The sequence below is a fragment of the Oryx dammah genome, unplaced genomic scaffold, assembly GCF_014754425.2.
Source record: "Oryx dammah isolate SB20612 unplaced genomic scaffold, SCBI_Odam_1.1 HiC_scaffold_13, whole genome shotgun sequence".
NCBI lineage: Eukaryota > Metazoa > Chordata > Mammalia > Artiodactyla > Bovidae > Oryx > Oryx dammah.
In genome coordinates this window covers 13530957-13558575 of record NW_024070197.1, presented here as the reverse complement: position 1 = coordinate 13558575, position 27619 = coordinate 13530957, and the positions used below count along the sequence as shown (strand labels likewise).

At 48.8% G+C, this 27619-nt stretch overlaps 1 protein-coding gene across 1 annotated transcript; it reads right to left on the bottom strand.

Moving 5' to 3' along the window:
• Positions 1-448: 448 nt before the first annotated feature.
• On the bottom strand, positions 449-13780 carry PLAUR (plasminogen activator, urokinase receptor). Its single transcript, XM_040252592.1, has 7 exons — positions 13560-13780; positions 12590-12700; positions 11036-11179; positions 5103-5255; positions 4214-4348; positions 2633-2779; positions 449-1743 (listed from the first exon to the last, which is right to left on the bottom strand). Exons 1-7 carry the CDS (start codon positions 13609-13611, stop codon positions 1490-1492), a joined length of 996 nt encoding a protein of 331 aa, XP_040108526.1. The 5' UTR covers positions 13612-13780; the 3' UTR covers positions 449-1489.
• Between the last annotated feature and the right edge of the window lie 13839 nt (positions 13781-27619).

Here is a 27619-nt window from a genome sequence, read left to right as displayed (position 1 = left end):
TCCTGATGCAGGGATCGAACCCTCGTCTCTTGCATCTCCAGTATTGGCAGGTGGCTTCTTTAGTGCTGAGACATCTGGGAAGCCTGGATATATGATTTGAGAAGATCTTAAAAAGAAATCCTTTCTCTGCGAGTGGGCAGGAGGGGACAGGTTGGGAGTTTGGGATTGACATATAACACCACTATACTTAAAATGGGGCTTCTCTAGTGGCTCAGGTGGTAAAGAATCTGCCTGTGATGCTGGGGACCTGGGTTCGATCCCTTGGTCAGGAAGATCCCCTGGAGAATGGCTCCCCATTCCAGTTTTCTTGCCTGGAGAATCCCATGGACAGAGGAACCTGGTGGGCCACAGTTCATGGGGCCACAAAAGAGTCAGACATGACTGAGCAGCTAACACTTTTACTTTCATGTATATGTATAACTGAATTACACTGCTGTACTCCTGAAACTAACACAACATTGTTCATCAAGTATACTCCAATAAAAAATAAAAATTGATAAAAGAAAAGAAACCCTGTCCTCCACCTGCCCCCAGATACCATGGAAAATGTTCTTTTTCTTCATTAAACCATAGCATTCCAGGGAGACAATTTTGTCTCTGCAGGCTTGCCTCAGCAAACCATGGAAAACATGAATTCTGCCATGTTGTGGTCAAAGAGTGCCATTGAAATGGTAGTTCTCACAAAAAATAAATTAAAAAAAGAAACAAAAGAAATGGTAGTTCTGGCTTTTTGTGTTGGCCTGAGAGCATCCTAGGAAATATAGCCCAGCCTTTATCTCCTGCCCGCAGAGCAGCAGGGGTATGAAGTCCTGTCCTTAGTCCTCATGGCAGGGCTCCCAGGGGTCATCTCCTATTCATCTCCTGTCTCAGAGCCCCCTAGGAAACGCAGACATGTCCCTTTAGAGCAACAAAATAGTCTTGACCTTTGGATGTGGGAGAAGAGACTGGAAGGTTAATGCCTGGGTCAGTGAGTTGGAAAGTTGCATTTGGAGGCCAGAAATAGATGTGGAGGTGGCTTTGGGTGGAAGGCTGCGTGGGACAGCTCCCAAGGCTGGGGTCTCTAATGCCTGGATCCTATGATATGACCCCCTAATTCCAGGAGTCTGTGAAAAGGTGGCCCCGCCTCATTCATCCTCTCTGGAGAAGGGCAGATGCGGCCTTGTTCACTGGTTCAAAAATCTTATTTTTCATACTTTAATACTGAACTTATATTTCGGTATAAAATATTAAATAAAACAAATATTAATTAATAATAACAATAGCCGCAACACCATCAATAATCACATGAGCTCTCTCCTGCTGGCCGGCAGCCTTTTGCTAGCTTTTTTCCTCTGGTTCTCACAGCTCTCTCTCTGGGCAGCTGGGAAAATTGAAGCCCAGAGAGGGCAGCCCACTGGCCTGAGGTCACACAGTAAGTTGGTAGGGCTGGGAGCTGAGGGAAGGGCAAAGGGGTCCCCTGGATCCAGCCAGTGTGGTGGGAATGTGGGGTTCAAGTGCAGAGGAGAGTGGCTCCCCAAAGTCTGGCAGTCAAGAGCAGGCTGACAAAGAAGCTGAGGTGGGCAGGGCTGGTCTGGGGGGCACCCCCCTTGCCGGACTGGGTGTCCCTGGCTGGGTGGTTACAGCCATTTTCCGTACAGCAGGAGACGTTGACGTGGGTGAGGTCGAAGGCTTCAGCCACGTGGAGGCTTTGGCACCACGAGGGGGCTGCGCAGCCTCTGATGGTGTAGCTTGGGTCCCTCAGTCCTGAAGAGAGAGAAGGACCACGTGAGACTCTGAGTTCTGGGGACTGGAAACTGGAATTCTCACTGCGTGACGCGCCACCTCGTGGTGGGTGCCACCTGGAAAAGCAGCCAGTCTAAGCCTGGTGCGGGGACGCCTGGGCTTTCCCTCAGACCCTTCCAGGGGCTCTGTGAAGTCAAAATTATTCTCATAATAATGCTACAACCTCACTTGCCTTTTTTCTTTTTTTTCTCTCACAAGGGGTTTCCTAGAAACCCAAGGGCATGTGATCTTGCAACAGACTGAATGCAGAGGCAAACATGAGGGTCCAGCTGTCTTCTATTAAGCCAGACATTAAAGAGATTGCAAAGAACAATGTCCATCTTCTCGCTCACTTTTTTTTCTTCCTTTTGGAAAATGTCTCCTTTTTTTTTCCCCCATAAAAATATGTTCACATGTCATGAGTTTTCAATTGTTCTTTTAAAATGAATGAGTACATTTTAAAGTCTCTTGGTTTTCATTTCTAATGCAGTAAATAGCTACAGACGTAACTGACATAAACAGTAAAGTTTTAAGAGCATCAAGGAATTTTGAGACCCCAAAGTTTGAAAAGCTCTGGAATAGAGGAACCGCCCGGGACACCTCAGGATGGAATCCCAAGAGGTCCACAGAAGTCCCACCCACCCACGGAAGTTCCACCCCCCAACAAAGAAATCCACTTGTCTGTAGCGCAGATATCCACTTCCTAATGAAGGAGTCCCAAGTCCTTGCTACACTCTGCACCCTCCTGAAGAAAGTCCTACCTTTTCCAACAAGACGATCCACCTCAATTAAGTCCAGTTTCATAGGAGGTTACCTCTTGCAGAACCCCGCCCCAACTCCCTACCCCCCTCAAGCATCCAAGTATCCTCACCTTTAGTGCCTGTCGCTTCCAGACATTGATTCATAGGGCCGCGGCAGTCAATGAGGAAAGTTTCTTCAGAGGAACACCTGTGGGCGCCGTTCCCCTCACAGCTGTAACACTGCAAGCCGTTTGGTGGCAGGTTTTGAAGCTCCAGGACTTGGGAGATCAGTGACAGAGAAACCAAGGAAATTAGCCCAAAGGGTTTCCCACCGTTAGGTCTCCAGGACTCCCACCTCTCAGCCAGAGATGTCATGGCGCTCCCTTGTGGTCAGACCTTGGAACAGCACCCTCTTTGGGCGGGGGTGAGGGTTGGGGGAGTGGTTCTCTGAGGCTTGTGTCAGAAATCTCCCCACGAACCCTCACCTGCCTAGACTCTGGGTAAGGCGAAACAGTCCCTGCCTTCAGAGAACTTACGATTTAGAGCTACACTGTCCCCGGACTCCCCTAGTGGTCCAGTGGTTAAGAATCCACCTGCCAACGCAGGGTACCTGGGTTCGATCCCTGGTCCAGGAAGATCCCGCATGCCGCGGAGCAACTAAGCGTGGGCGCCACAGCTTTGGAGTCTGGGCTCTAGGGCTGGAGAACCACTGACTAGTGAACCCCGCGTGCCCTAGAGCCCGTGCCCCACAACAGAAGCCACTGCAATGGGAAGCCCACGCACCGCAACTAGGAAGTAGCCCTGCAGCTAGAGAGAGCCCATGGGTAGCAACAAAGATCCAGTGCGGCCATAAAAAGAAATAATAGATAAATAATAGAGCTACACTGTCCCATATGATAGGCACTAGCCACCTGTGGTCGTTTACAGTGACACTAAAATGAAAATGGAATGAAATCCAAAATTCAGTTCAACTGCTCAGTAGCCATATGTAGTAGAGGCTATTCTATTGGGCAATACTGATACAGAAATTTCCATCACCATCTAAAGTCCTGTTGGCCAATAATTGTTTGCAGAGACAGAGTAACACAAAGGATCTAGATTATACTTGGGAGGGCAGAGTTAGGGACATCTTTCCTGAGGATGATGATTTAAAGCTGAGACCTGATCAAGGAGAAATAGCCAGCCAGGTAAACTCCTAGGGGAGATGTGTTCCTGGTGGAGGGTACTGTATGTGCAAAGGCCATGAGGCAGACACATGCTGGGTTACAGACAGCATAATAGAAGCTTCGGACAGCATTTTAAAAGCAAGTGGAAGGCATTGAAATGTTTGAAGAAGAGGGACATGCTTTGATTCACATTAAAAAAAAAAATTACTCTTGCTGCTGTGTTGAATGTAGGCTGTAGGGTAGCAGGAGGGGCAGCGAGGTCATTGCAACAATCTAGGTGAGAGGCCATGATGGCTGGGACCAGCGTGGTGAGCAGTGGAAGGATTCAAGAAGATGTAGAAGCATAAAGCACAGGTCTTGGTGAGGCTTTGCTGGTCTCCTTGAATTCCCACAAAATCTTTCTTGAGAAAGGGCTTAATAGGTCCTTTTTTTTTTTTTTTTTCAGAGGAGAAAGCAGAGTGGAGGGGTTTGCCTGTGAGCAAGCAGCCTGAATGCACCTCTCTGCCCCCAGTCCTCAGTCTTGTGCCAGGCCCCCTGCCCCCTCACCTGAGCCAGCATTGCACTTGGTGGTGTTGCAGCACCGCAGGAAGTGGAAGGTGTGGTTGTTGTGGAATCCGGTGGGGCCTGGGCAGCCAGGAAGGATGCCACAGCCTTTCATGTGGCGCTCATCCCCTGGATTCTCTGTGGGGACAGAGAAGGTCAGACTGTTGCTGAGGAGCTGGGACTGAATTTGTCACCTGTCCATCTTCTGCTTCATCCTTCACTATAGGACTCTCTCTGTATGAGGGGCAGCCATACATCTAACCAAGAGACACAGATTCCAGCCTCCATGGGTATAGTCAGGGCTTCCCAAGTGGCACCAGTGGTAAAGAACCCGCCTGTCAATGCAAGAGATGTAAGAGATGCGGGCTCGATCCCTGGGTTGGGAAAGTCCCCTGAAGGAGGGCACAGCAACCCACTCCAGTATTCATGCCTAGAGACTCCCAAGGACAGAGGAGCCTGACGGGCTACGGTCCATAGGGTAGCCAAGAGTCAGACATGACTGAAGTGATTTAGCATGCACACACTAGTCACGTGGCTAAGTTCTGGCCAACATGATCTAAGTAAAAAGGCTTATGGGACTTGCAGAAAGGAGAAGCTTTACAAAAGCAGGGCCACCCCTCTTTTGCCCCTGCTTTGGGGCGTGAGGTCTGGTGCTCAGGCAACCATCTTGGACCATGAGGCAATCTTGCAAATGGAAGCAACATGTAAGAACTGAGAAGGCATCTGGTGACTGTAGAACTTAGTGGCTCCAGACTTCCCATCACTGGGCTTCCTGTATGAGTACTAACTTTATACCTTGCTTACCTCCCTGTTATTTGGGGGGTTGTTGTTAAGTGCAGCCTTTGGGAGGAACAAAGCTGGGAAGGGGAGTTGCTGGCATGTTGGGGCTCACCTTTCAGGCTCTGGTGGGTTATCACATCCACGCACTGATCTCTAGATTTGAGGCATTGCATGCTCTGGTCCCAGCCCCTCTCACAGGTGAGGTCTGTCGAGGCACAGGAAGCACATTCGAGGTAGCGGTTTCTGGAAACAGTAGTATCTGGGCCTGTTTGGGGAGGAGCAGGAGGGTGAGACCCCACGGGAGGAGTCCTAGAGACCTATCTTGCTAGAGGACTCACCTGCACATCAGTTCTTCCTTATCCCACTCTTCAGCCAGTCAACAAGTTCTGCCCATCCTATCTCCTAAATCTTCCTAGAATCCATCCCTTCCTTTCCAGCTCCATGACCAGGTCAGACCTCCTTCAATACCAGCTTCCTCCCTGGCCTCCTGGTTTCCATTCTTGCCCTTTCCACCCCAGTGCCTCCCACATGGCCCTAGAAGGATGCTTCTAATACTCAAATCGAACCCAGTCTCTCCTCTGCTCAACTCTTGCATGGGTCTCCAGTGCCCTCAGAATAAAATTCAGGAAACTCAGGGTGGCATTCAAGGCCCATCAAAGACTGGTTCCTGGCCACCCTTCCTGCCTCATTTCTCTCCCCCATCTGCTCAGACTCTATACCAGCTTCCCTCAGTCCCCAAGTGTAAGTGCTGACTCCCACCCAGCCGTTGCTTCTGCACAACACTTTACCCTGCTCCCTAATTTCCCTATCTCCTACTCATTCTTCAGGAGTCATCTTCCCTAATTTTTACCTCCTCCAAGAAGCCCTCCTTGACCTCCCAGGCTGGATTAGGTGCCCCTCTGGTCTGGGCTCTCCAATCCCAGCTCTATTTGGATCATCTCTGTTTGTACTAAGTTCCAGGTAGAGCCTGGGCTATCTTGGGTGCCAACATGAGCCAGCACAGGGCCAGGGCTAGATAAAATATTCAATAAATATTAATTAATTATTATTATTATTTTTTGGCTGTGCTATCAGCATATGCGATCTTAGTTCCCCGAACGAAGATCAAACCCACCCTCTGAGTGCTGCAAGCACGGAGTCTTAACCACTGAAGCAGCAAGGAAGTCCTGCAGCAATAAGACTTCCCACTCATGTCATAGGTCAAAGTCTCACTTGGGTAATTTGTGATAACTTATCCTCTCACATGGACCTTCCCGTCCAGGCCAAGTGGATGAATTAGTTTTTCCTGGAAACACCAGAGTCATTCCTCTGCCCAGACCTTGGCTCACACCATCCCCAAGCCTGGCATGCCCTCTCCTTCCTGACCCCAGATATCCAAGTTTGAGTTTGAGCCAAGTCTTAGAGAAATTAGAGGGCTCTCTCAGCCAAGACACTTAACCGGCAGGCCAGCAGCTGTAATTAGGTGAAACACTTACCTTCAAAGCCAAATCTTCCCCACACCCTCCCCAAAGGAAAATAACTCAAAAGGCCAACAACCCACGTCTTCTCATATGAACCACCATGAAAATGAAAATACAAATTGCCATCATTGGCAACATAGCTGTCTCACATCACCCATGGGTCTCCTTCGTGAGTTCTTCTTATGTCGTTCTTCTAAATGTGGATGATATCCAGGCTCTGTCTGAGGTCCTTTTTTCATTTCTCATGGTATATACTCTCTCCCATTGGATGTTATTGACATTGCTTCATCTCTATCTATCTGCGGAGAAATCACAAATCTCTCTCCAGGCAAGACTTTCCTCTGCACTCCACACCTGTACGCCCACGGGCCTACTGGCGGTCCCCTGGCTATCTGTCAAACACCTGAATCTCTACCTGGCCCCAACACGACTCTCCGTCTTCTCCAAACTGCTGCTTCTCCTGAATTCCATGTCTCTGAGGTGGCCCCATCTGGTCTCCCAGGGTAGACACTTGGCAGACTCCTTGATCTTCCATATCTAGGCATCAATCTAATTACTCCAACTTCCCTATCTTCTGTAATCCTTTTGCCATATTGCTTCTGATCTCCATTAAGCATGTTCTATTGAGTTCTTAATTTTAGACCCTGTTCTCTATTTCCTGTTGGACTCATTTTAAAATGGATTCCAGATTTCTGCTAAAAATTATCCTTTCCTCTATTTTCTTGAAGATATTGATCATAGCTATTTTAGACCTCCCCTGTCTAATAACTCCAATATCGGATTCACAACAAGTCTGTTTCTGTTGTGGGATTTTTCTCTTGGTTTCCGCAGTCGATTTGTCCTGTTTATTTTCTTCAGGATACCTTGTATGTTTTGATTAGATGCCAGACATAGATAACAACTTGTAAAGCTTTAAATGATTTTATCTTCTGCCAAAAAGAGATTAGGTTTTCTTCCCGTAGAAACTGGATGTAGGCATTTTTGTGCGGTGCTTAGGTCATTCAGTCATGTCCGACTCTTTGCGAATCCCATGTACTACAGCCCACCAGGCTCCTCTGTCCATGGGGATTCTTCAGGCTGGAGTGCCATGTCCTCTTCCAGGGGATCCTCCCAACCCAGGGATCGAACCCAGGTCTCCTGCATTGCAGGCAGATTCTTTACTGACCGGGGCTGGTCAATTTCTGGTTTTGCCCTTATTCTTGGGGTGTGGTCTCAGAGGAAAGCCTGAGACTTGTCTTTCCAATTTGGCAGCTTCAGTCTCCCATGCTCGCTGGAATTCCTGCTCAGTTCTGTAGTTTCCCAGATACGATTTTCTGTAGAGTTTCTTGGAGTCTAACGCTATGCACATATGGCTCACCAATGACTTGAAAGAAATCTGCAGATTTGGGGACTCCCTTTTCTGTGGTTCCATGCATTCCACGATTTTACTTCTCGTTTTCCAGACACTCTGGTGGCCCCAGATTTCAACCTCTGCCTTCTCAGTCTAGCGACAATCTCTTTCTATCTGCGTTCTACTTCCCTTCCAGAGCAGTGAATTGGCAAGTGCACTCAAGGTAAAAGCCAGCTTGTCTCTGGAATTCAACTTCTGTGCTTCCCTTATTTCAAGGATTGGAGCACCTCTACTTCCTCTCTCCATTTGCTGCTCTTGAGTGACTTCAATGATTGTTTATAATTTATCCAGCTTTTGTAACTATCATTGGTGGTGGATAGTCGGGGGGGGGGGGCGGTTGGTCTGAGACAAGTAACTCCACATGACCAGAACTGCATATCTGTACTCACCATCTAACCCATCATTAAGTTATGCTTATCTGCCTGCTAAATAGCTCTTAAATCCATCCACTTTTCTCCATCTGCTGATCAGACAGACCCTGTCTTCTTCTTTTTTTGTTTTTAGCCACGCCACGTGGCATGTGGAATCTTAGTTCCCTGACCAAGGATTGAGCCCATATGCCCTGCAGTGGAAGTATGAGGTCTTAACCACTGGATTGCCAAGGAAGTCGTACACTCCCTTCTTTATCTGGACAACCTCACACACCTCCAGGTTGGTCTCCCCTAATCGCAGGGACAGGGGAGCCTGATGGGCTGCCGTCTATGGGGTTGCACAGAGTCGGACACGACTGAAGCGGCTTAGCAGCAGCAGCAATCTACCTTCCCTCTATCATTTCTTCCTTCCAATCTGTTTTCCACTCTGAGGTCAGAATGCGTGCCTGCTAAGTCGCTTCAGTCTTGTCCAACTCTCTGCGACCTAATGGACCGTGGCCCGCCAGGCTCCTCTGTCCATGGGATTCTCCAGACAAGAATACTGGAGTGGGCTGCCACGTTCTCCTTCAAGGGATCTTCCTGACCCCGGGATTGAATCCACATCTCTTACATCTCCTGCACTGGCAGTTGGGCTCTTTACCAACAGTGCCACCTGGGAAGCCGGAGGTCAGAATAACTTGTGCATAAACACAGATCTGATGGTGACCCTGTAGCCTTTCATGACCTCCCAGTGTTCCTCAGATGAAGCCTATATTCCCCACTACAGTCTAGAAGGCCTTGTATAATGTGACCTTGCCAATTTCATCAGTTCCTCTTGCCCCATCTCATCCTTCCTCCAGCCATGCTAGTTTCACTGTCTTCTGTTGCTTTTGTATCTGTTGCTCCTTCTGTCTGGAAAAACCCTTTCCACCATCTTTTTAATAGCCTGACTCCTCCTCCCTCAAGACCCAGCTTAGCTGTCGCTTCCTAGAGGAAACCTCCTCTGACCTGAGTCATTTATCTCCTCTAGGGTCCTACAGCCCCTACTCATAGTTGTCCCAGCTCTGATCACTCTCTGGTCTCTGTTTGCCCCATCTCAGTCCTGATGATTCTGGACTGTGCTTCCCTATTACAGCTCTGACCTCTCTGGTCTGTTTCCTCTGTCAGGGTCCTGACACCTTTCTCTGTGCTTCCCTGATCCCAGCTCTGACTGGGGGCAGGGCAGTCACTGTTTGGTGATGGTCTATCCTGCCCCCTCCCCCACCTCCCACCCCTGCCATATATACACACATTACCGGACTATGAGCCCCAGAGGGGCAGGGCTCAAGGCTGTCTTGGCCATTGCTATGTCCCCAGCATCACAGAAGAACAGTTGTGTCTGATTCTTTGTGACCCCATGGACTGTAACCCACCAGGCTCCTGTGTCCATGGGATTCTTCAGACAAGAAAAATGGGTTGCCATTTCCTCCTCTGGGGAATCGTCCCGATCCAGGGATTGAACCCACGTCTGTTACTTCTCCTGCATTGACAGGTGGGTTCTTTACCACTATCGCCACCTGGGAAGCCCATTAAAATCCCTATGTCCCCAAGATCCACTAAAGAGGAAACACCGGGCCCAGTAGGAGGCCTTGAGGGAAGTAGGTCCCGACTGGTCAATGTCCTCGGCACTGACCAGTGCTGTTAACTATCTTGGTTGTTATCTCTGATTACAAGTGTTCCTGAGACTCAACTGTTACTGCTTTCCTTTGGCACATCTAACAGAAAGAGGAAGCCAACATCCTCTCTCTTGTCACTTCCTTGAAAATAAACATCTGATTCAATTCCCACCAAGGGATGAAAGTTTGAGGTCAGGATCAGTGAAAAGCTAGCAGAATCAGGGCAGATGAAAAACAAGGGCAAAACTGAGTGCAGATGCAGGCGCTCTGTTGACTGATGTCACTGCGACTGGACTGGTCTTAACACATTTCCTTTCTCCCCAGGGCCAGAAAGAGGAATCTCTGCTTGACCCTGCACCATGGTCTCCTTCTTCCCGTCCTTCCTCTCCTGTGAGAACTCGGAGGAATTTGAGCCTTTCTAAGTCTTTTTCTTACACTGATGGACCAGAGCCTAAAGTCATGAAACTCTACAAAAAGCCTTGCAAAAGTTTCTTCACATTCTTTTTTCATCGCCCAACTCAAGAATTGAGTCTAGGGAACTTTACCAGCCCATGGCATCCTGTCTGGCTCCCTCCTCTTTTGACTTCCCTTAAGGACTTTGAGTCACTGGCATCCCTGGTCTTTGTATCTTGGTCCCTTGCTAAGATACGAAGCATCTGTTGCCTGAACCATCTCCTGTCCCATGAGGAAAATGAGATGGCAAAATGAGATGGCAAAATGTCAGTGAGATAACTCACCCACCATTCAAGTGGGTGTATGTATATACAGCTTCTTAAAGGCCAGCGATGCATCTTATAAATGACAACCACACACACAGAGACACACAAGCAGTGCGGGATGGGATAGGATGAGATGAGTTTGTAGTTGGGAGTGGGGCCAGTGACGGTTTGAGATGAGTTGAGATTGATTGGGGGATGGGATTAGAGATGTGTTCAGGAGGAGGATGGGTTTGAGTTGGAGAGCGTTGGGGATAAAATGAAGTTGGGGAAGGGATTGGGGTTGGGGATGGAAATGGAGTCAGGCTGGAGATTTGTTTAGGATAAGGAAAGGTTTTAGCTGGGGGATCAGTCCTGGGGTAAGGCATGGAGCTGGGGTTGGGGTGGCCCCAGATTGGGGATAAGACCAGGGTGATGTTAAGACTGGGATGGGGATGTTTTGGGGTTGGGGATGGCAAAGGCTGCTCTACTCACCAGGGTTGGGCTTGTTGCACAAGTCTGACCTGCACACGGCCTCTGAAAGGGTGATGATCTGATTTCCAGCCCAATAGCTCATGGACCTGTTGGTCTTGTCCGGATGGGTACAGCCTTTTGTCATCACATTCATCTTGTTGCTGCCTATGAGGAATGTCTCTTTGTCACCCCCAGAAACTCCCCTGGACCCAACCAGCCTCTGACACTTCTGGTCATAAAGTCACCTGCTCCCAGGACTGACCCCTGTCAGGCCTCTTCTCTTAATTGAGTCCAACTCTGTCTTTTCTAGACTTACTCATCCTCCCCATCAACCTCTATACCAGAAGCCTACTCTCTCTTAATGACAACACTGTACCTGGGACATTCTGGATCCATCAACTCCTCCCTCCCAGCTTGGAGATCTTAACAGAGAGAGGCCTCTGGTAGGAATCTTTAAAGGAAAATGCTTTGAGCTTACCAAAAAGTACAAGAGAATGATATAATAAATACTGTGCATTAGTCACAAAACTTTACAAAATATTAGTATTTTGTTGTATTTGTTTCAGATTTTTTTAAAAAAAGAGAGAAACAAGTTTAAAAGATAGTTAAAGCCTCCTGCTTACTGCCCTCCTCCAAATCCCATTTCTCTTATTCCCTGTCTGAAGGCAACCACTGATATAAGTAATTCTCACACCTGTGTACGCAGAATATATGTTATTGCTTATTTTGACTGTTAAATACTATTTCTAGTAAAAGGTGTCCAACTCTGCAACATGCTTTTTTTTTTTCCTCTTTCAATCTTACATTTTTGAGATGTATCCAGGTTAATACTTACAGCCTTGAGTGTGTGTGTGTGTGTTTGTGCATGTGTGTGTGTGTGCGTGTGTGCGTGTGTGTGTGTTAGTTGCTCAGTCGTGCCCGACTCTGTGACCCCAGGGACTGTAGCTCACCAGGCTCCTCTGTCCATGGAATTCTCCGGGCAAGAATACTGGAGTGGGTTGCCATTCCCTTCTCCAGGACATCTTCCCAACCCAGGGATTGAACCTGGGTCTTCCGCATGTCAGGCAGATTCTTTATCATCTGAGCCACCAGGGAAGTCCCCAGCAGCCCTAGTTCCTACATTTCAGCTGTTGTGGGGTATAATGTGTGATTATACTTCAAAGTTTCTCCTCTGCTGACCCTAAGTTCAGTCTCCAGTTTTCTGTGTCACAAATATGAGGACTAGGAACATCCTTTTACATGTGTCTCAAGGCAAGTGTGGCTAAGGTTCTTTGGGGTCTCTACATTCCTTGAAGTTTAACTGCTGCTGGTAGGTTATGTTAGTCTTTATTTGTATCAGATATTTGCCACGTGGCTCTGTTCCGTGGATGAACAAATTTACCTCCCTAACAGCAGAGCCCGCAGTTTCACAACCTCATCGATCTCAGTACTCTCAGATTCTTAAACGCTTGTCCATCTGGTGGGCGTGTTACGGGTCTCAGTAACACGTTTTTTTTTTTTTTTTTTCTGGCGTATTTCCCCGATAACTCGTGAGATAAGGTTTCTCGGTCCCTCGCTTTCCCTTCCTCAGCTCACCTTCCCATACACTCAAGACCGTGGTCCTGCAGAGGTCCTGACCAGGAGCACACTCTTCAACACTGCAGCTCCCCGTGTTCTTACACTGTACGCATCGCAGGCCCCAAGAGGCTGGGGGCAGAGGGAGGGGACGAAAGAAGAGGTGTTATTGCTCTGAGCCAGGATCCTTGCCCGCTCCAAATTCGGAGTCCCCTACCGAGTTATTACTCATTCTCCCGCGGTCCAGAAAACTTTCTGAGTTATGCATTACCTAACCAACTCTCAACTCCTACCCCCACCCCCCGCCCCGCCCTCACAGTTCCAACTCAACTTCCTTTCTTTTTCGACCCGTTTTCCATTTTCCAAAGAAAGGAGGTAAGAGGTCCCGTCGGCTAGGGTATAGTGGAAGGGAAGGAGCCTCGGTACAAGCCCTGCTTCCCTAGCCCCTGGCTCTGCCCGACTCAGCCTGACTCTCTTTAGACCTTGTGTAAAATGAGGCGCTGTCCTCCCTGTCTTATGAATGCGTGGGTGGCGGGGCGGGGGTCGGAGGGGGAGAGATCTGACAGGGTGGAGGGGGCTTTAGGAGCCACTGCGGCTCAGAATCCCACTTACAAAGGCTGGCTATGTGACCTCGGACCAGCTAGTTAACCTCTCTTTGCCTGTTTCTCGGTAAAAAGGGGTTAAAATAGTTCTGGCAACCCAGTCGGAAGTTGCAAGGAAGAATCTTAGAAGAGAATCTGGCATAAAGAGGGTATTCACCAGATGATGGCTGTCGTTAAGCTCAATAAATATTTCCTGAGCGGCTACTGTGTGCCCGGTTCTCTACCGCGGGGGGCGGGGCGCCGAGAACAGGAGAATTATTTGATTGTGGGGTGGGGGCTGGGGATTGAGCCCTCCTCCAAGTCATCAGATTCTGAGCTCTCTTCCCCTTCCCCTTTCCCGCCGTCAGACCCCAGTCCCCAGTTTACAGGTCCGGGCACCTTGCCCCTACCTGGAATGTAGGTGTGAACCAACAGCAGCAGCAGCAGCGGTTTTATGTCCATGTCCGACGGTGGCTCCTGCTCGCGATCTCCCTGCACCTCTCAGTCTGGCCCCCGGAAGGAGACAGTTTTGTGGCCCTGGGGGCTCCTCCCAGAAGTTTGCGAAAGAGCGAGTCAGCCCCAGCTGCGTCCCCGTCTCCCCTCCCCACCCCTCCCGGACCTTCCTCAAAAACTTCCTTTACCAGGGTGTGGCTAGCTGGGGGTACGGGGGCTGACCCTGCTCTGACTCACGTTGGCGGTAGTCACAGCTATCCCCGGATTGCCTGGGTGTGAATTCCACTTTTCTCTCAATGCCACATCACCTAGGGGAAGGGACCTCACTCTTTAAAACTTATCCCTTCTGGAATTTTGTGACTATTAGATATTACAGGGCTTTCCCTAGTCTTGTTAGGAAGGATCGTGGTTATATGGGAAAGTGTCTTTCTCATTTAGAGCTGCCAGCTGAAATATTTGGGGGTGAAATAATACAGTGTCTCCAGTTTACTTTAAAACATTTCAGCCAAGAAGCAGATATTGCTGTTATGACAATGGTTTTGTGGTTATGCAGAAAACTTGTTCTTGTATTCTACAGATGCTGAAATATTTAGAGGCTGAATGTCATTGTTGCATTCGCCTTAAAATACTTTAGGAAAAAAAGAAAGGCAAAATATCATTGTTTAGTTGCTGAGTCGTGTCTGACTTGTTGCAGTCCCACAGACTGTAGCCCACCAGGCTCCTCTATCCATGGGATTTCCCAGGCAAGAATACTGGAGTGGGGTGCCATTTCCTCCTCCAGGGGATCTTCCCAACCCAGGGATTGAACCCGAATCTCTGCACTGGAAGGCAGATTCTTTCCCACTGAGTCACAGTTATTTCTTTATTTTAATGTTTATTTGGCTGCCCTGGGTCTTAGTTCTGGCACAGCAGGGTCTCCATTCTTCTCTGAGACCAGACTGTGGGGGTTCCAGTTTCAGCTAGTCATTAGCTGTGCGCCCTTGTGTATATCACTAAACCTCTGAGATTTTGAGTTGTAGCATGTGGGATCTAATTCCCTGACCAAGGATTGAACCCAGGCTCCCTGAATTTGGGAGCACGGAGTTTTAGCCACTGGAACACCAGGGAAGTCCCCATAATAAGCTTTTAAAAGAGAAAAATAAAATACAAAACATGAAATAGCCTCTTCCTCCCAGTCAGAGCAATTTAATGCGGTAGAATTAAATGCCTGAAATGGTCACTGGCCCACATGGAATGCCTCAACAACCTCTGTCAACATTTACCAAGAAACTGCTCTCTGCCAGGCACTGGTCCAGAAGCTGTAGACCCAGCAGAAATGTCCCTGACCTTGTGACAGCAGGGAGTAAATATGTATTACCTGGTCTATCGCTGTCAGACTGTGATAAGTAAAATGCAGAAAAACAAATTGGGCTGAAGGAGGTGCCAGGGTACAAGTGAGGTGAGGTTGGTTTTAGGCCAGGTAATCCTGGAGGGCTTTCCTGAGGAGATGACATTTGAACAGAGGCTGAATGTAGTGAGAATAGACGTTCAGACAGGTGGTCCAGGAAGAGTTGTCAGGGAAAGGAAACAGTTAGTACAAAGGCCCTGGGGTGGGAGCGGACCTGATGAGACCTAGGAACAGCAGAGAGCCCAGTGTAACTGGAACAGAATCAAGAGGGACACAGTAGTAGGCTGTAAGTAAGCAGTAGCTACCTCTACCACTGCAATAATGATTAAACTATTGTTATTCTTACTAATGTATCAAAGCCTTAAGGTAATCATTTTAATATAAGATAAGAAAAGGACTTCCCTTGTGGTCCAGTGGTTAAGAATCTGATTGCTAATGGAGTGAACATGACTTCATTCCCTGGTCCAGGAAGATTCCACATGCTTTGGGGCAACTAAGCCCATACCCTGCAACTACTGAACTGGACAGTAGCCCTGGATCTCTGCAACTGGAGAAAGCCCACGTGCAGCCACGAACACCTAGTTCAGGCAGAAGTAAATGAATTAATTAATAAAACAGATAAGGTAAGAAAAATCTCAAAGAAATTCTCTTTTCTAAGAGGCAGTATACCTAGTGATTCAGGGTGTGGGGGCTGAGACCAGGGTGCGGGGGTTCCAGTTTCAGCTACTCATTAGCTGTGTGGCTGTGGGCAGGTTACTTAACCTCTCTGGGCCTCAAGTCCCCTATCTGGAAAGGGAAGCTAATTGCCTTCCTCCCACAGCTGGTGAGCTAGAGACAGAAAAGTGTACATTCTTGCACAGTGCCTGGCGCTGTGCTAGTGCTCAATAATAATAATAATAGCAAGTGCTCAATAAGAAAGTCACTGCCATTGTTATCCCTGTTGGGTCCAGATTCTAGACTCTGGTCCTGCGTTTCCTCTCTGTGGATAGGATAGGGCAGGAAGTAGAACTGTCATGTTGACTCACGAGGACAGCAGTTGTCGTGCTGACGATGGCAGGATAGTACAGCTCAACCGATATCCTCATCGCCAAGCGTCAGTCTCCTCGTGTGGAAAATTCAGCCCCTCTTGGGGTTGGCCTGAAGACTGAATGAGATACTGATGCAGATGAGGTGGGGAGATAGAAAGTCGGGGTGTTGGCCCAGGTGGCCTTGAGACCCAGTTCAGCCCCTTGCTCCCGGGGGACCCTGGGCAGGTGGCTTCACTCCATGGATCCTTGCTTTTCCCAGCTGTGAAGTGGGTCTGGGGTGGGTGGAAGCATCTCTCGGTGAAGAGTAGCTTCAGATTTGTTAGTTCATGGAGCTGTGTGGTCTGGCGCTGCCACTTCCTGGCCAGATGACCTCATCACTATGGACTACGAGTTCCTCTTTTATTTGAAGACAGAGAAATAACTCAGAGCCCTCCCATCCTCCCACCCCAGACTGCTCTAGTTTTCTGAAATCTGTCCATCTGTCTCTCCCTTTCTGTGTCCTTGTCTTTTTTTTTTTTTTGGCTGTGCAGCATATGGGACCACAGCTCCTGGACCTCACCCCTGCAGTGGAAGCAGAGTCTTAACCACTGGATGGCCAGGGGCAAGTCCCTCTCTGTCTTTTTCAATATGTCCGTTTTGCTCCTTTCTTTCTTTCTTTCTTTTTAAAAAATATTTATTTATTTGGCTACACCAGGTCTTAGTTGCAGCAGGAGAACTCTTAATTGTAGCATGTGGGATCCAGTTCCCCATCAGGGATTGAACCCGGGCCCCCTGTATTAGGAGCGTGGAGTCTTAGCCACTGCATCACCAAGGAATCCCCGCTCCTTCTCTCTGTCTCTCCCTGTCTCTCTGACTCCGTCATCCACTTCTGTGTCTCTGGCTCTTTCTCCCTCACTGTCTCTGTCTCTGACTTGTTCTGAGTGACACATACTGTGAGGTCCAGTGACGTGTTATTCGAGGAGAAGGGCAGGAGGCTGGAACGTGGACAGTTCCAGAAAAAAAAAAAAAAAACTGCAGGAATGTCAGCTCCTTCCTCCTCTGACTCACCTGGGCCTCACCCAGCTCCTACCTGCCTGTGGGGTCCTGGGTGAGGTCCAAAGGGTTTCGGGGGTTTCCCAGGTCTGGGGAGAGGAAAATCTCCTGCAGAGATATAGAGGGAGAGGAATCAAGAGAGATAGAGGCAGACAGAAAAGGAGAGAGAGTGAGAGCGCTAGGGGCCAAACAGCCAGACTCAGGGGAAATCAGAGAGGGACGCAGAGACTCGACATACGCTTTAAAATACGGCTTCTCTGGTGGCTCAGTGGTAAAGAATTCTCCTGCCGATGCAGGAGATGTTGGTTCAGTCCTTGGGTCGGGAAGATCCCCTGGAGAAGGAAATAGCAACCCACTCCAGTATTCTTGCCTGAGAAATTCCATGGACAGAGGTGCCTGGCGGGCTGTACAGTCCATGGGCTCTCAAAGGAGTCAGACATGACTTAGTGACTAAACAACAACAATATTTAAAATAGATAACCAGCAAGGACTTACTGATAGCACAGGGAACTCTGTTCAGTACTCTGTAATAATCTGAATGGGAAAAGAAACTGAAAAAGAATAGATGTATGTATCAGTTCAGTTCAGTTCAGTTCCGTCTCTCAGTCGTGTCCGACTCTTTGCCACCCCATGGACTGCAGCACACCAGGCCTCCCTGTCCATCACCAACTCCCAGAGTTTACTCAGACTCATGTCCATTGAATGGGTGATGCCATCCAACCATCTCATCCTCTGTTGTCCCCTTTTCCTCCTGCCTTCTGTCTTTCCTAGCATCAGGGTCTTTTCAAATGAGCCAGCTCTTTGCATCAGATGGCCAGAGTATTGAAGCTTCAGCTTCAACATCAGTCCTTCCAAAGAATATTCAGGACTGATTTCCTTTATGATGGACTGGTTGGCTCTCCTCACAGTCCAAGGGACTCTCAAGAGTCTTCTCCAACACCACAGTTCAAAAGCATCAATTCTTTGGCACGCAGCTTTCTTCACAGTCCAACTCTCACGTCCATACATGACAACTGGAAAAACCATAGCCTTGACTAGACGGACCTTTGTTGGCAAAGTAATGTCTCTGCTTTTTAATATGCTGTCGAGGTTGGTCATAACTTTCCTTCCAAGCATCTTTTAATTTCATGGCTGCAGTCACCATCTGCAGTGATTTTGGAGCCCCCAGAAATAAAGTCTCTCACTGTTTCCCCATCTATTTGCCATGACGTGATGGGACCAGATGTGTGTATAGGTATAAGTGAATCACGTTGCTGTACCACTAAAATTAGGTCAACATTATAAATCAACTATAGCCCAATATAAAATAAAAAATTTTTTAATGCCCAGATTCTGAAGATTGGCTGCACAACAATGTGAATGTATTTAAGGCTACTGAATAGCATCCTTAACATGACAAATTTTATGTTATATGCATTTTATCAAAATTAAATATTTTTTCATTGCAAAAGAAGACCGAAGCTGAGAGCCCAGGACAGAGGCAGAGAGAGATTAACGGACAGAGTTAGCTAGAAGGACCCTCTGTTGCCTTCAAAGAGAGAAAAGTAGAGACGGATTGACAGATACTGTGTGTGTGTCTGTGTGTGTAATCCCCTCAGCCTCTTGCCATCTGACTGAGGAAGTGACCCCCTCTGGCCTGGGCTGATGGTGGAGGCGGGGCTGTAGCTATTATCTTCCCAACTCCAGGAGGCCTGACAGGCAATACTCTTGGGCTTTCCCATCCTGGCCTGGCTACCTCCCAGATGGGGGACATCTCCTCTCAGGCCCTTGCCTTTCCCTCTACAAAAATGAGGGACAAGAGAGGACCTATCCTCGGCGGCGGCAGAGCTGGGAGACCCTGAAGTCCACACCCCTTTCCCCCACTTTTCCAGATAGACAAACTGAGGCCCAAAGCGGGACACTGTGATTGAGGACCTCCGCCTCACGGTTTGCCAGGACTCTGTAGCCATGCAGGGGAGTGGTCTGAGTGCTTTATCTATATAACCTGGTGAATCCTCACAATCCCCTGTTTTACAGTTGAGGAAACTGAGGTTCCGAGAGGTGTAGTAGGCTTGATCAGGTGGCCTCAGCCGGAGACGGCCTGGAGCGGGGCTTGGGTTCCCAGCCAGACACTGAGGCCAGGTCGTGGCGGTGAGAGCACCAGATCCTAGCCACTAGACTGGTGGTCAGTGACAAGGGTCCTGGCCCTTTGGCTCTGCAGAAAATAATTTCCACCAAGACAGAAAGTCATGACGCAGGTCAAGTATTTATTAAGAGGAAAAAATAGTACAGTATGTGTGGAGAGACACGCAGGGGGACTCAGAGAGAGAGTTCTTGAGTTGAGCCTTCATGCAGTTTGAATTACTTTCATGGGGCATTTCTTCTGGGTTTCCTTTGGCCGATCATTTTGACTGGCCTGGTCCACAGTCCGTAGGTGATGCATCTCAGGATCTTCCCATGTGTGCACACGCATCTCTTAGCCAAGATGAATTCTACCAAAAATGTGTATGGGTAGAGAATATCTGTTGTCATAACTCCCCTTTGGCCTCCAAGGAGCAATCTCCTGACTTTGAGAAAAAGAAATATGTGGTCTAGGCAGGGCCTGACCACATATCTCTTAATTGTCCTGCTATTCTCCTCTTGGAGTTTCAGCCCACAGGGAATGAATCTTCAATCACTTTACCCTGGGCAGGAGGGAGGCGCGTATCTATCTCTTGCCTTAGGCTGAGCAGTGACCTCCCAAGAGATACAGGTCCTAAGCTCTGTAACCTGTGATGTTATCTCATGTGAACAAAGGGTCTCTGCAGATGCGACTAAGTCAGGGAGCTTAAGATGGGAACATCCCTTATCCTGAAGATCTGAGTGGGCCCTACCTGTAACCACAAGTGTCAATATAGAGGGGAGGCAGGGGAGGCAGGTGACTACAGACAGAGTGAAGGAAACTGGGGTCAGAGAAAGAAGACGTTTTGCTGCTGGCTTTGAAGATGGAGGAAGGGGCCACAAACCAAGGAATGGAAGAGGGGCAGCTCTTGCTACTAAAAAAAGGCAAAGAGATCACTGAGCCCCTACGTTTCTGGAGGGAGCGCCCTCCTGCTAACCCCTTGGTTTGGACCCCTTAGGACTCATTTCAAGGATTTCTCATGTGGTCCAGTGGCTAAGCCTGTGCTCCCAACGCAGGCAGCTCTGTTCCCTGACCAGGAACTACATCCCGTATGCTGCAACTAAAGATCCTGCATGCTGCAACTAAGACCCAGCACAGTCCATAAATAAAATATATAAAGTATAAATAAATATAAATGAATATATAAATGTGTAATTACATGTAAAAAAAACTCATTTCAGATTTTCAAACTCCTGTGCTGTAAGAGAATATATTCCTTTTGCTTTAAAGCAGTAAGTTGGTGGTAATTTATTATGGCAACAATAGCAAATGAATACCAGAGGTTATTGGACTTCCCAGGTGGCTTAGTGGTAAAAAAAAATCCACCCGCAATGCAGGAGACAGAGACGTGGATTAGATGCGCTGGAGGTCGAGAAGATCCCCTGGAAGAGGAAATAGCAACCCACTCTAGTATTCTTGCCTGGAGAATCCCATGGACAAAGGCGCCTGGTGAGCTACAGTCTGCAGGGTTGCAAAGAATGGGGCATGACTTAGGGACTGGGCACACGTAAGAGGTTAAGTTACCTGCCTGTGATGACTTGTAAGTACAGTCAGGATTTGGACCCAAGGCTCTGCGGCTCACACTCATAACTACCATACTGGGTTTGGGTAACTACGATGCTGTCCTAGGGTGGGGGGGGCGGCAAGAACCAGGGACAGGGAGGCCCCAGCCTCTTTCCAGACCATCCTGCATCAGTCCTTTTTGCCACACTTCCCCTGGTTTCATGACATTGCGGTGGCCTGGAGAGAGGATGGAAGCCAGAGGAGAAACATTTGCTGAGTTTGTGCAACAAAAGGTTTTCCTACCTCTAGCTCTTAGCAGCTTACGTTTCCCCACTTAGGTAACAGTAGCAGAAATAATCATTGTGATCTGAGAGTTAATATTGCTAATAGATTAAAAGCTCCAATCAGGGGCTGAAGGGTGTGCCTATTTAAAAAAAAAAAGAAGAAGAAGCAAACAAGGAAAAAGATATGCTGAAGTTCTAACTCCCTGTACTCAGAATGTGACCTTATTTGGAAACAAGGATGTTGATGTAATGAGTTAGGATGAGGTCAGAGTGGAGAGGAAACGTAAAAGTGTCAGTCACTCGGTCATGTCCAACTCCTTTCAACCTCATGGACTGTCGCCCACCAGGCTCTTCTGTCCATGCATGGAATTCTCCAGGCAAGAGATACTGGAGTGGGTAGCCATTCCCTTCTCCAGGGGATCTTCTTGACTCAGGTGTTGAACCTGGGTCTCCGGCATTGTAGGCAGATTCCTTACTGTCTGAGCCACCAGAGAAGACCCGTAGTAGAGTAGGGTGGGCCCCCTAATCCAGCGTGAATGACGTCTTTATAAGAAGGTGGTCACGTGACAACAGAGACACAGGGAGAAGACCCATGCGATGCTGAAAGCAGAGATTGGAGTTATAAACTGCCCGCCAAAGACTTCTAGCAAATCACTAGAAGCTGCCAAGAGGCAAGAAAGGATCCCTTGACTGGTTGCGGAGAGAGCACTCTCCTGTCAACACCTCCGTTTTGGATTTCCAGCCTCTAGATTGCAAGATAATACAGTTCTGCTCTTTCGAGTCACACAGTTTGTGGTACTTTGCTGTGGCAGCCACAGGACATGGATATAGCTCCTGGGAACTGACAGAAAATTAGGAAAGGATGGAAGAAGACACACAGTGGCAAAACTCCCCTGGTAATCCAGTGGTTAAGAATCTGCCTGCCAATGCTGGAGATGCAGGTTCAATCCCCAGGTAGGGAAGATCCTCTGGAGGAGGAAATGGCCACCCACTCCAGTATTCTTGCCTGGAGAGTCCCATGGACAGAGGAGCCTGGTGGGCTGCATACAGTCCATGGGGCTGCAAAAGAGTCAGATGCAGCTGAGCACACACAGGATGGTGTCCTACCACACCCCTAAAACACCTCCTCACAAAGCTAGGGAGTCTATGGGGAAATGGGCACTCCCCTCACTACTGACAGGAGTGTAAACAGACGGGCGTTTTGCAATCGCTCTCAGATTTACAAATGTAGAAAACGTTCCTGATGTTGCAAAAACACTTCACCGCTTCTGGGAACGCGGAACTCTGTACCTACGTTTTTCACCGCAGCCGTTTGTAATTACAGTGAACTGTACAAGAGGTTTGTATCAAACTGTACAACAGGTATGGAGAAGGAAATGGCAACCCACTCCCGTGTTCTTGCCTGGAGAATCCCAGGGATGGGGGAGCCTGGTGGGCTGCTGTCTATGGGGTCACACAGAGTCGGACACGACTGAAGCGACTTAGCAGCAGCAGTAGCAGTATAAGAGGTATACTTATCCAACAGGAACAAGAAAGAGGAAATTATGCAATTCAGGTTACCTGATTGTCAGGTGGAAAAATCTAGGGGCAGAATTGTGTGTATCATATACTGTTGTTTGTCTATAAAAGGGGGGGTGGGTCCGTGCTCATTTGTGTCCAATTCTTTATGAGCCCCTGGACAATAGCCTGCCAGGCTTCTCTGTGGTGCTTTCCAGGCAAGAATACTGGAATGGGTTGCCATTTCCTCCTCCAGGGCATCTTCCCAACCCGGGAATTGAACTTGCATCTCCTGCTTTGGCAGGAGGATTCTTTATCACTCAGCTATCTGGGATTATTTGCTTGGACATGCATTAGAGAATTGCCCTGAGGTCCCCCACCTCCAGGTTTTAAATTAAGGGCAGGGAGGCATGGAAGGGACATTTCCCTGCCCTTCACAATCTTTACTCAGAAAACCTCGTGTTTGTGCAGTTGGTGGCCTGTTTACTCAGCCTCAGTTATCAGCTAACCTTTGAGGAGACTGGCTGCTACTCACGAAGCACCAGGAGCTGCTCCCTCCTCCAAGAACCCCAGGCTCCCTGGGGACTGTTCTCCCTTCTTCCCACTTCTCCTGAACCAAGAGGCTGGGGATCCACCTGGGAAGGAGGTGGCCTCCTCCCCAAACTTGTCTCTGCCACAGCATCCCATCCCATGGCGGGAAGAGACACCGCCCCACCCCAGCCTCCTGCCTTTCTCTTTAGGACTGGTACCTTCCCAAGTGGGCTCCTTCACTCTACACCCTGATTGAGGGCCCCGCCCCGGAGTCTGGAAAGCCTGGCAAGGCCTGTGGTGTGACCTTGGACTGGTCCTTTCTCTCTGCTGGGATCTCTCCTCTGAGCCAAGAGGGGAGCCCAACCCTAGCCTTGCCAGGCCCACTGCCGGATGATGACGATTACAATGGGGAGGTGATGAGGAGGTGATGAGGAGGAGGTGATGCCATCGAGCATCTGTTGTTCTCAGCATTCTTCTCTGATGCATCAGCTCGTTTTACCCTCACGGCAGCCCTATGACATAAGCCCTCCTACGTGTGCTCTTTGACAAATGAGAATACTGAGACTCAGGGGCGTGAAATGTCCAAGATTACCTAGCTTGAGGAGGCAGAACTGGAACTTGAATCCTGGCCTTCTGATTCCTCAGTGCTCACCCCCCTTGGCATGCGCGTGTGGTTTCCTTGAAGCCTGAGCATCACTAGTATACATCAGCTGCACAGGAATGTAGCCAACAGAGCCTTTCCTGAGGGCCCTGGGTTGGTCCCAGTTTAGTGCCACCAGGGCAGTGATATATCTCTCTTCTTATCTGCTTAGGGACTGGTGGAGCCCTGAGGGTCTAATCTTTCCTGGGAAGTGTCAGCCAAGCTGTGGTCTCCTAACACCTGATATAGATCCTGGGGGTAGGGCAGGGGTCAGAGCCAGAGCTTGCAGGAGGATGGAACTGCCCGTTGAAGATGATCAATTCTGATTTCAAATCATAAGGATTTCAGAGTTGAAAGAAATGGACCTCAGGGTTCAACACACTGAGGCCCCAAACGAGAGGGAAGGGGCAGCCCCAGAGTTACTTCTCAAAGGAGAGGCAAGTGGGACTCAAAGCTGGTGAAGAGACATTCCAGGCATTGGGACTGAAAGGCCCTTTGTGGGTGGTTGAGATGGATCTTATTCCCATTGACCAGATGTGCAAATCATGCCTTTCTGCAGAGGTGAGGGCAAGAGAGCAATGTGGGCCTCATCAGGAGGGGCACGCTGTCTTCCCTCTCCCCTCTTGGTGAAGCCCAACAGTCAAATCAGTGGGGCCTGGGTTCAAATCCTGATTGTGTCAGAATCCTCACGTTGTGGCCTCGGACAAGGGCCTGGACTGTTCTGAGCTTTAGTTTCCTTCTCTGTAATATGTGGAAACTCAGGGCTGATTGCAACCGTACCAACTGTTAAAATATTGAGACTTTAACCAGATTTGATTGGTAGAAATCTGCTCTTCCAAGACCCTGGCTGCTCCCCAACTCGTGGTATGTCTGGGTCTTCCCAGACACCCTCAAGTTCTACTAACTAAAACGGAATCACCGGGTTGGTGAAGGGGACCAGAACTGCGCTCTAGTAATGGCGCTGAATTGTTACTGCTGCAGAGCCTGCCCTGGACTGACAGTCAAATATTTTAAAAAGATATTTATTTATGTTTTATTTGGCTGTGTTGGGTCTTAGCTGAGGCATGTGGGCTCAGCGGCTTCTCAGCATGTGGGATCTTAGTTCCCTGACCAGGGATTGAACCTGCGTCCCCTGCACAGCCAGGTAGATTCTTAACTGCTGGACCCACCAGGGAAGTCCCTGGTCAAATATTTTGGAATATGCCTCCTAGAGTTAATGATAATGGCTTGTAGGATTATTAGCAGGATCCAGTGAGTTAACGTCTCCCATAAAATGACCAGCAAACCTATTAGTAATAATATTAATAGCAGTAACATGCCCAAAAAACAAACAAAAAAAAGGTCAGGGGAGAAAAAAAAGGACAAAAAAGGAAAGAAGAAAACAAAAAACAACAAAAACAGGCCAATTGTTCTTCTTTGGCTTCAATGAATAGCCTCTGGCTTGTCCCCCAGGCCCCTCAGGACTCAGTTTCCTCATCTCCAAGTTCTCTAGGCCCCTCCCCAGCTCCCAGTGGCCAGCTTGGCAGGTGGGACTCTATCTGCCCAGCCTATTTGCTCTCCCTCTTCCGGGGCTGACACCCTAGACAAGGCCCTTGAATAAAAGGCCAGGGCACCTTGGTCTTTCTTCCTCCTCTCCAGCCTGGATCATGTTCTCGCTCCTCTCCCTTCTAGTGCTCCTGGGAGCACTGACAGTCCCAGAAGGTAAGTTGCACTGTGTGTGGTTCCTCGGAGAGGGAGGAGGTGACGGGAGTCCCAGCGCCAGCTTCTTGTATCTTGGCTTTTTGTTCGGCAGAGGCAGCTGGATGGGGTGTTTGAGAGCGTAGTTCTGGAGCCAGGCTACCTGGGCTCAAATCCTGGCACTGCCACTTCTTAGCTGTGTGACCTTGAGCAAGCCACTTAACCTCTCTATGCCTTGGTTTCCCTATCCGTGAAATGAGGATGATAGTGACTCTGCCTCGGGGGGCTCTTGGGGGCAGGGCATTCACTGAACTAATGTGTTAGAGGGGATAGAAAAGTGCAAAATTAAATAACTTGACACTTCTGGGTTTTCTTTAATAGTAACCTTTTGGTGTTCAACTATCTGTTTTTTTGTTTTTGTTTTTGCAAAAACTCCTATACTGTACTATATTCCAGAAAACTCCTCCCTTACATTTTTGGAACAGTCCCTCAGAGCTATCTAAGAGGCTGTATCTTGGGCTTAAGACCTCAGGAATGCCCCAAATTAAACATAATTCTAAACTTACAAAAATTTTTGTTTGAAGAGATTTTTAAGAACTTAGAACAATATCAGGCCATAAGTAGCCTTGCCTGAAGGTGAGTTATTAATAATAACTTATTATTCCTTTACCTCACCTGACTATCTTCCTTCTGCTTATGATTCTGCTACCTTTGGTTCAGGATAGATCTTCCCTGGTGATTCAGAGGGTAAAGAATCTGCCTGCAATGTGGGAGACCAGGGTTTGATCCCTGGGTCGGGAAGATCCCCTGAAGAAGGAAATGACAACCCACTCCAGTATTCTTGCTTGGAGAATGGGGTCACAGTCAGACACAACTGAGCAACTAACACTTTCACTTTGGCTCAGGATAGGAATTAAATGGTCAAGACCCAGCCCAGGACCTCACAGTGTGATCTTGGGTAAGACTCTAACTCCATCTGGTTTCACTTGCCTCATCTATAAGTAGGCGATGTGAGTCAAGGTCAGCCATACACCTTTTCCGGGTGTGTGTCTTAGAGCTTTGAGATTTCTTGGAAGAGCCTCAGAGACGTCTTGGGGGTTAAGACCCGCTGGACAGACAGGGTGGTCCTCAGCCGATGAAGGGACATGACACTGTTTTAAAAAAAGAAAAAATTATTTATTTATTTTTGGATGGGGCTTCCCTGGTAGCTCAGAGGTTAAAGCGTCTGCCTGCAATGCGGAAGACCCGGGTTCAATCCCTGGGTTGGGAAGATTCCCTGCAGAAGGCAATGGCACCCGACTCCAGTACTCTTGCCTGGAGAATCCCATGGACGGAGGAGCCTGGTGGGCTACAGTCCACGGGGTCGCAAAGAGTCGGACACGACTGAGCGACTTCACTTTTCACTTGGTTGCTGCAGGAGAGTAGCGGGGCTGGCTACTCTCGTACTGCGGTGTGCAGGCTTTTCACTGTGGTGGCTTCCCTTGGGTGGCACTAGCAGTGTTACCCCACAAGGTCTGGGTGGCACGGGCTCTGGGGTGTCAGGACTTCAGTAGTTTCAGCTCCCCGGCCCTAGAGCACAGGCTCAATAGTTGTGGCACACGGGCTTAGTTGCTGCACGGCATGTGGGATCTTCCCGGACCAGGGATAGAACCCATGTCCCCTGCACTGACAGGTGGATTCTTAACCACTGGACCACAGGGAAGTTCAGGAAATGACTCTCTTATCTGCTCAGTTCTGGACTTGGTGGGGGACGGGGGAGATGTTTGGAGAAAGAGTTCCATGGTAGGTTACATGCAGACTGTCCTAAGCTCCAGCTTGGAGATGCTGATTTCAGCTCCCAACCTTTGCCTGCAATGTTTCACCCACCTGGAATGCCATTCACCCACCACCAGGAAAATGTTCCTTGATCTTCTCCCAGCAGCCCTCCCACCACCACTAGTTCTATTGGAAGCACAGAATCTTAGTCACTGGACCCCCAGGGAAGCCCCTCTGAGCTCTACTCTTGACTTGGGTGTCTGCGTGTGAGTACGTGTGTGTGTTCTCCAGTCCTCCTTCTCAAATCTCAGGGTATAATCACCCCTCTCTCCCCACAGGGACCGCCCAGACGTGTCCAGTCTGCCCTTTGCTGGGAAACTGCATGGAGAAAACCTGTCCTCCGGCCCAGGACTCCTGCTTGCTTAGCCAGTTGCAGCTGGGTGGGGGATGGGCTGGCCGGGGTCGGGGGTGGGTAGGGAGGATGGACAAAGTGGGTGGGCAGGGGTTGGAGGAGAGTGTCCTGGACCAGCCCCCTCTGCTCGT

Coding starts and splice junctions, on each gene's coding strand:
- PLAUR (XM_040252592.1), bottom strand. CDS start 13,611: ATGGACATAAAACCGCTGCTGCTGCTGCTGTTGGTTCACACCTACATT. Junction 12,701..13,559: donor GGTTCACACCTACATTCCAG/GTAGGGGCAAGG, acceptor CTCTGCCCCCAG/CCTCTTGGGGCCTGCGATGC. Junction 5,256..11,035: donor GTGCAACAAGCCCAACCCTG/GTGAGTAGAGCA, acceptor CTCCCCAAACAG/GCCCAGATACTACTGTTTCC.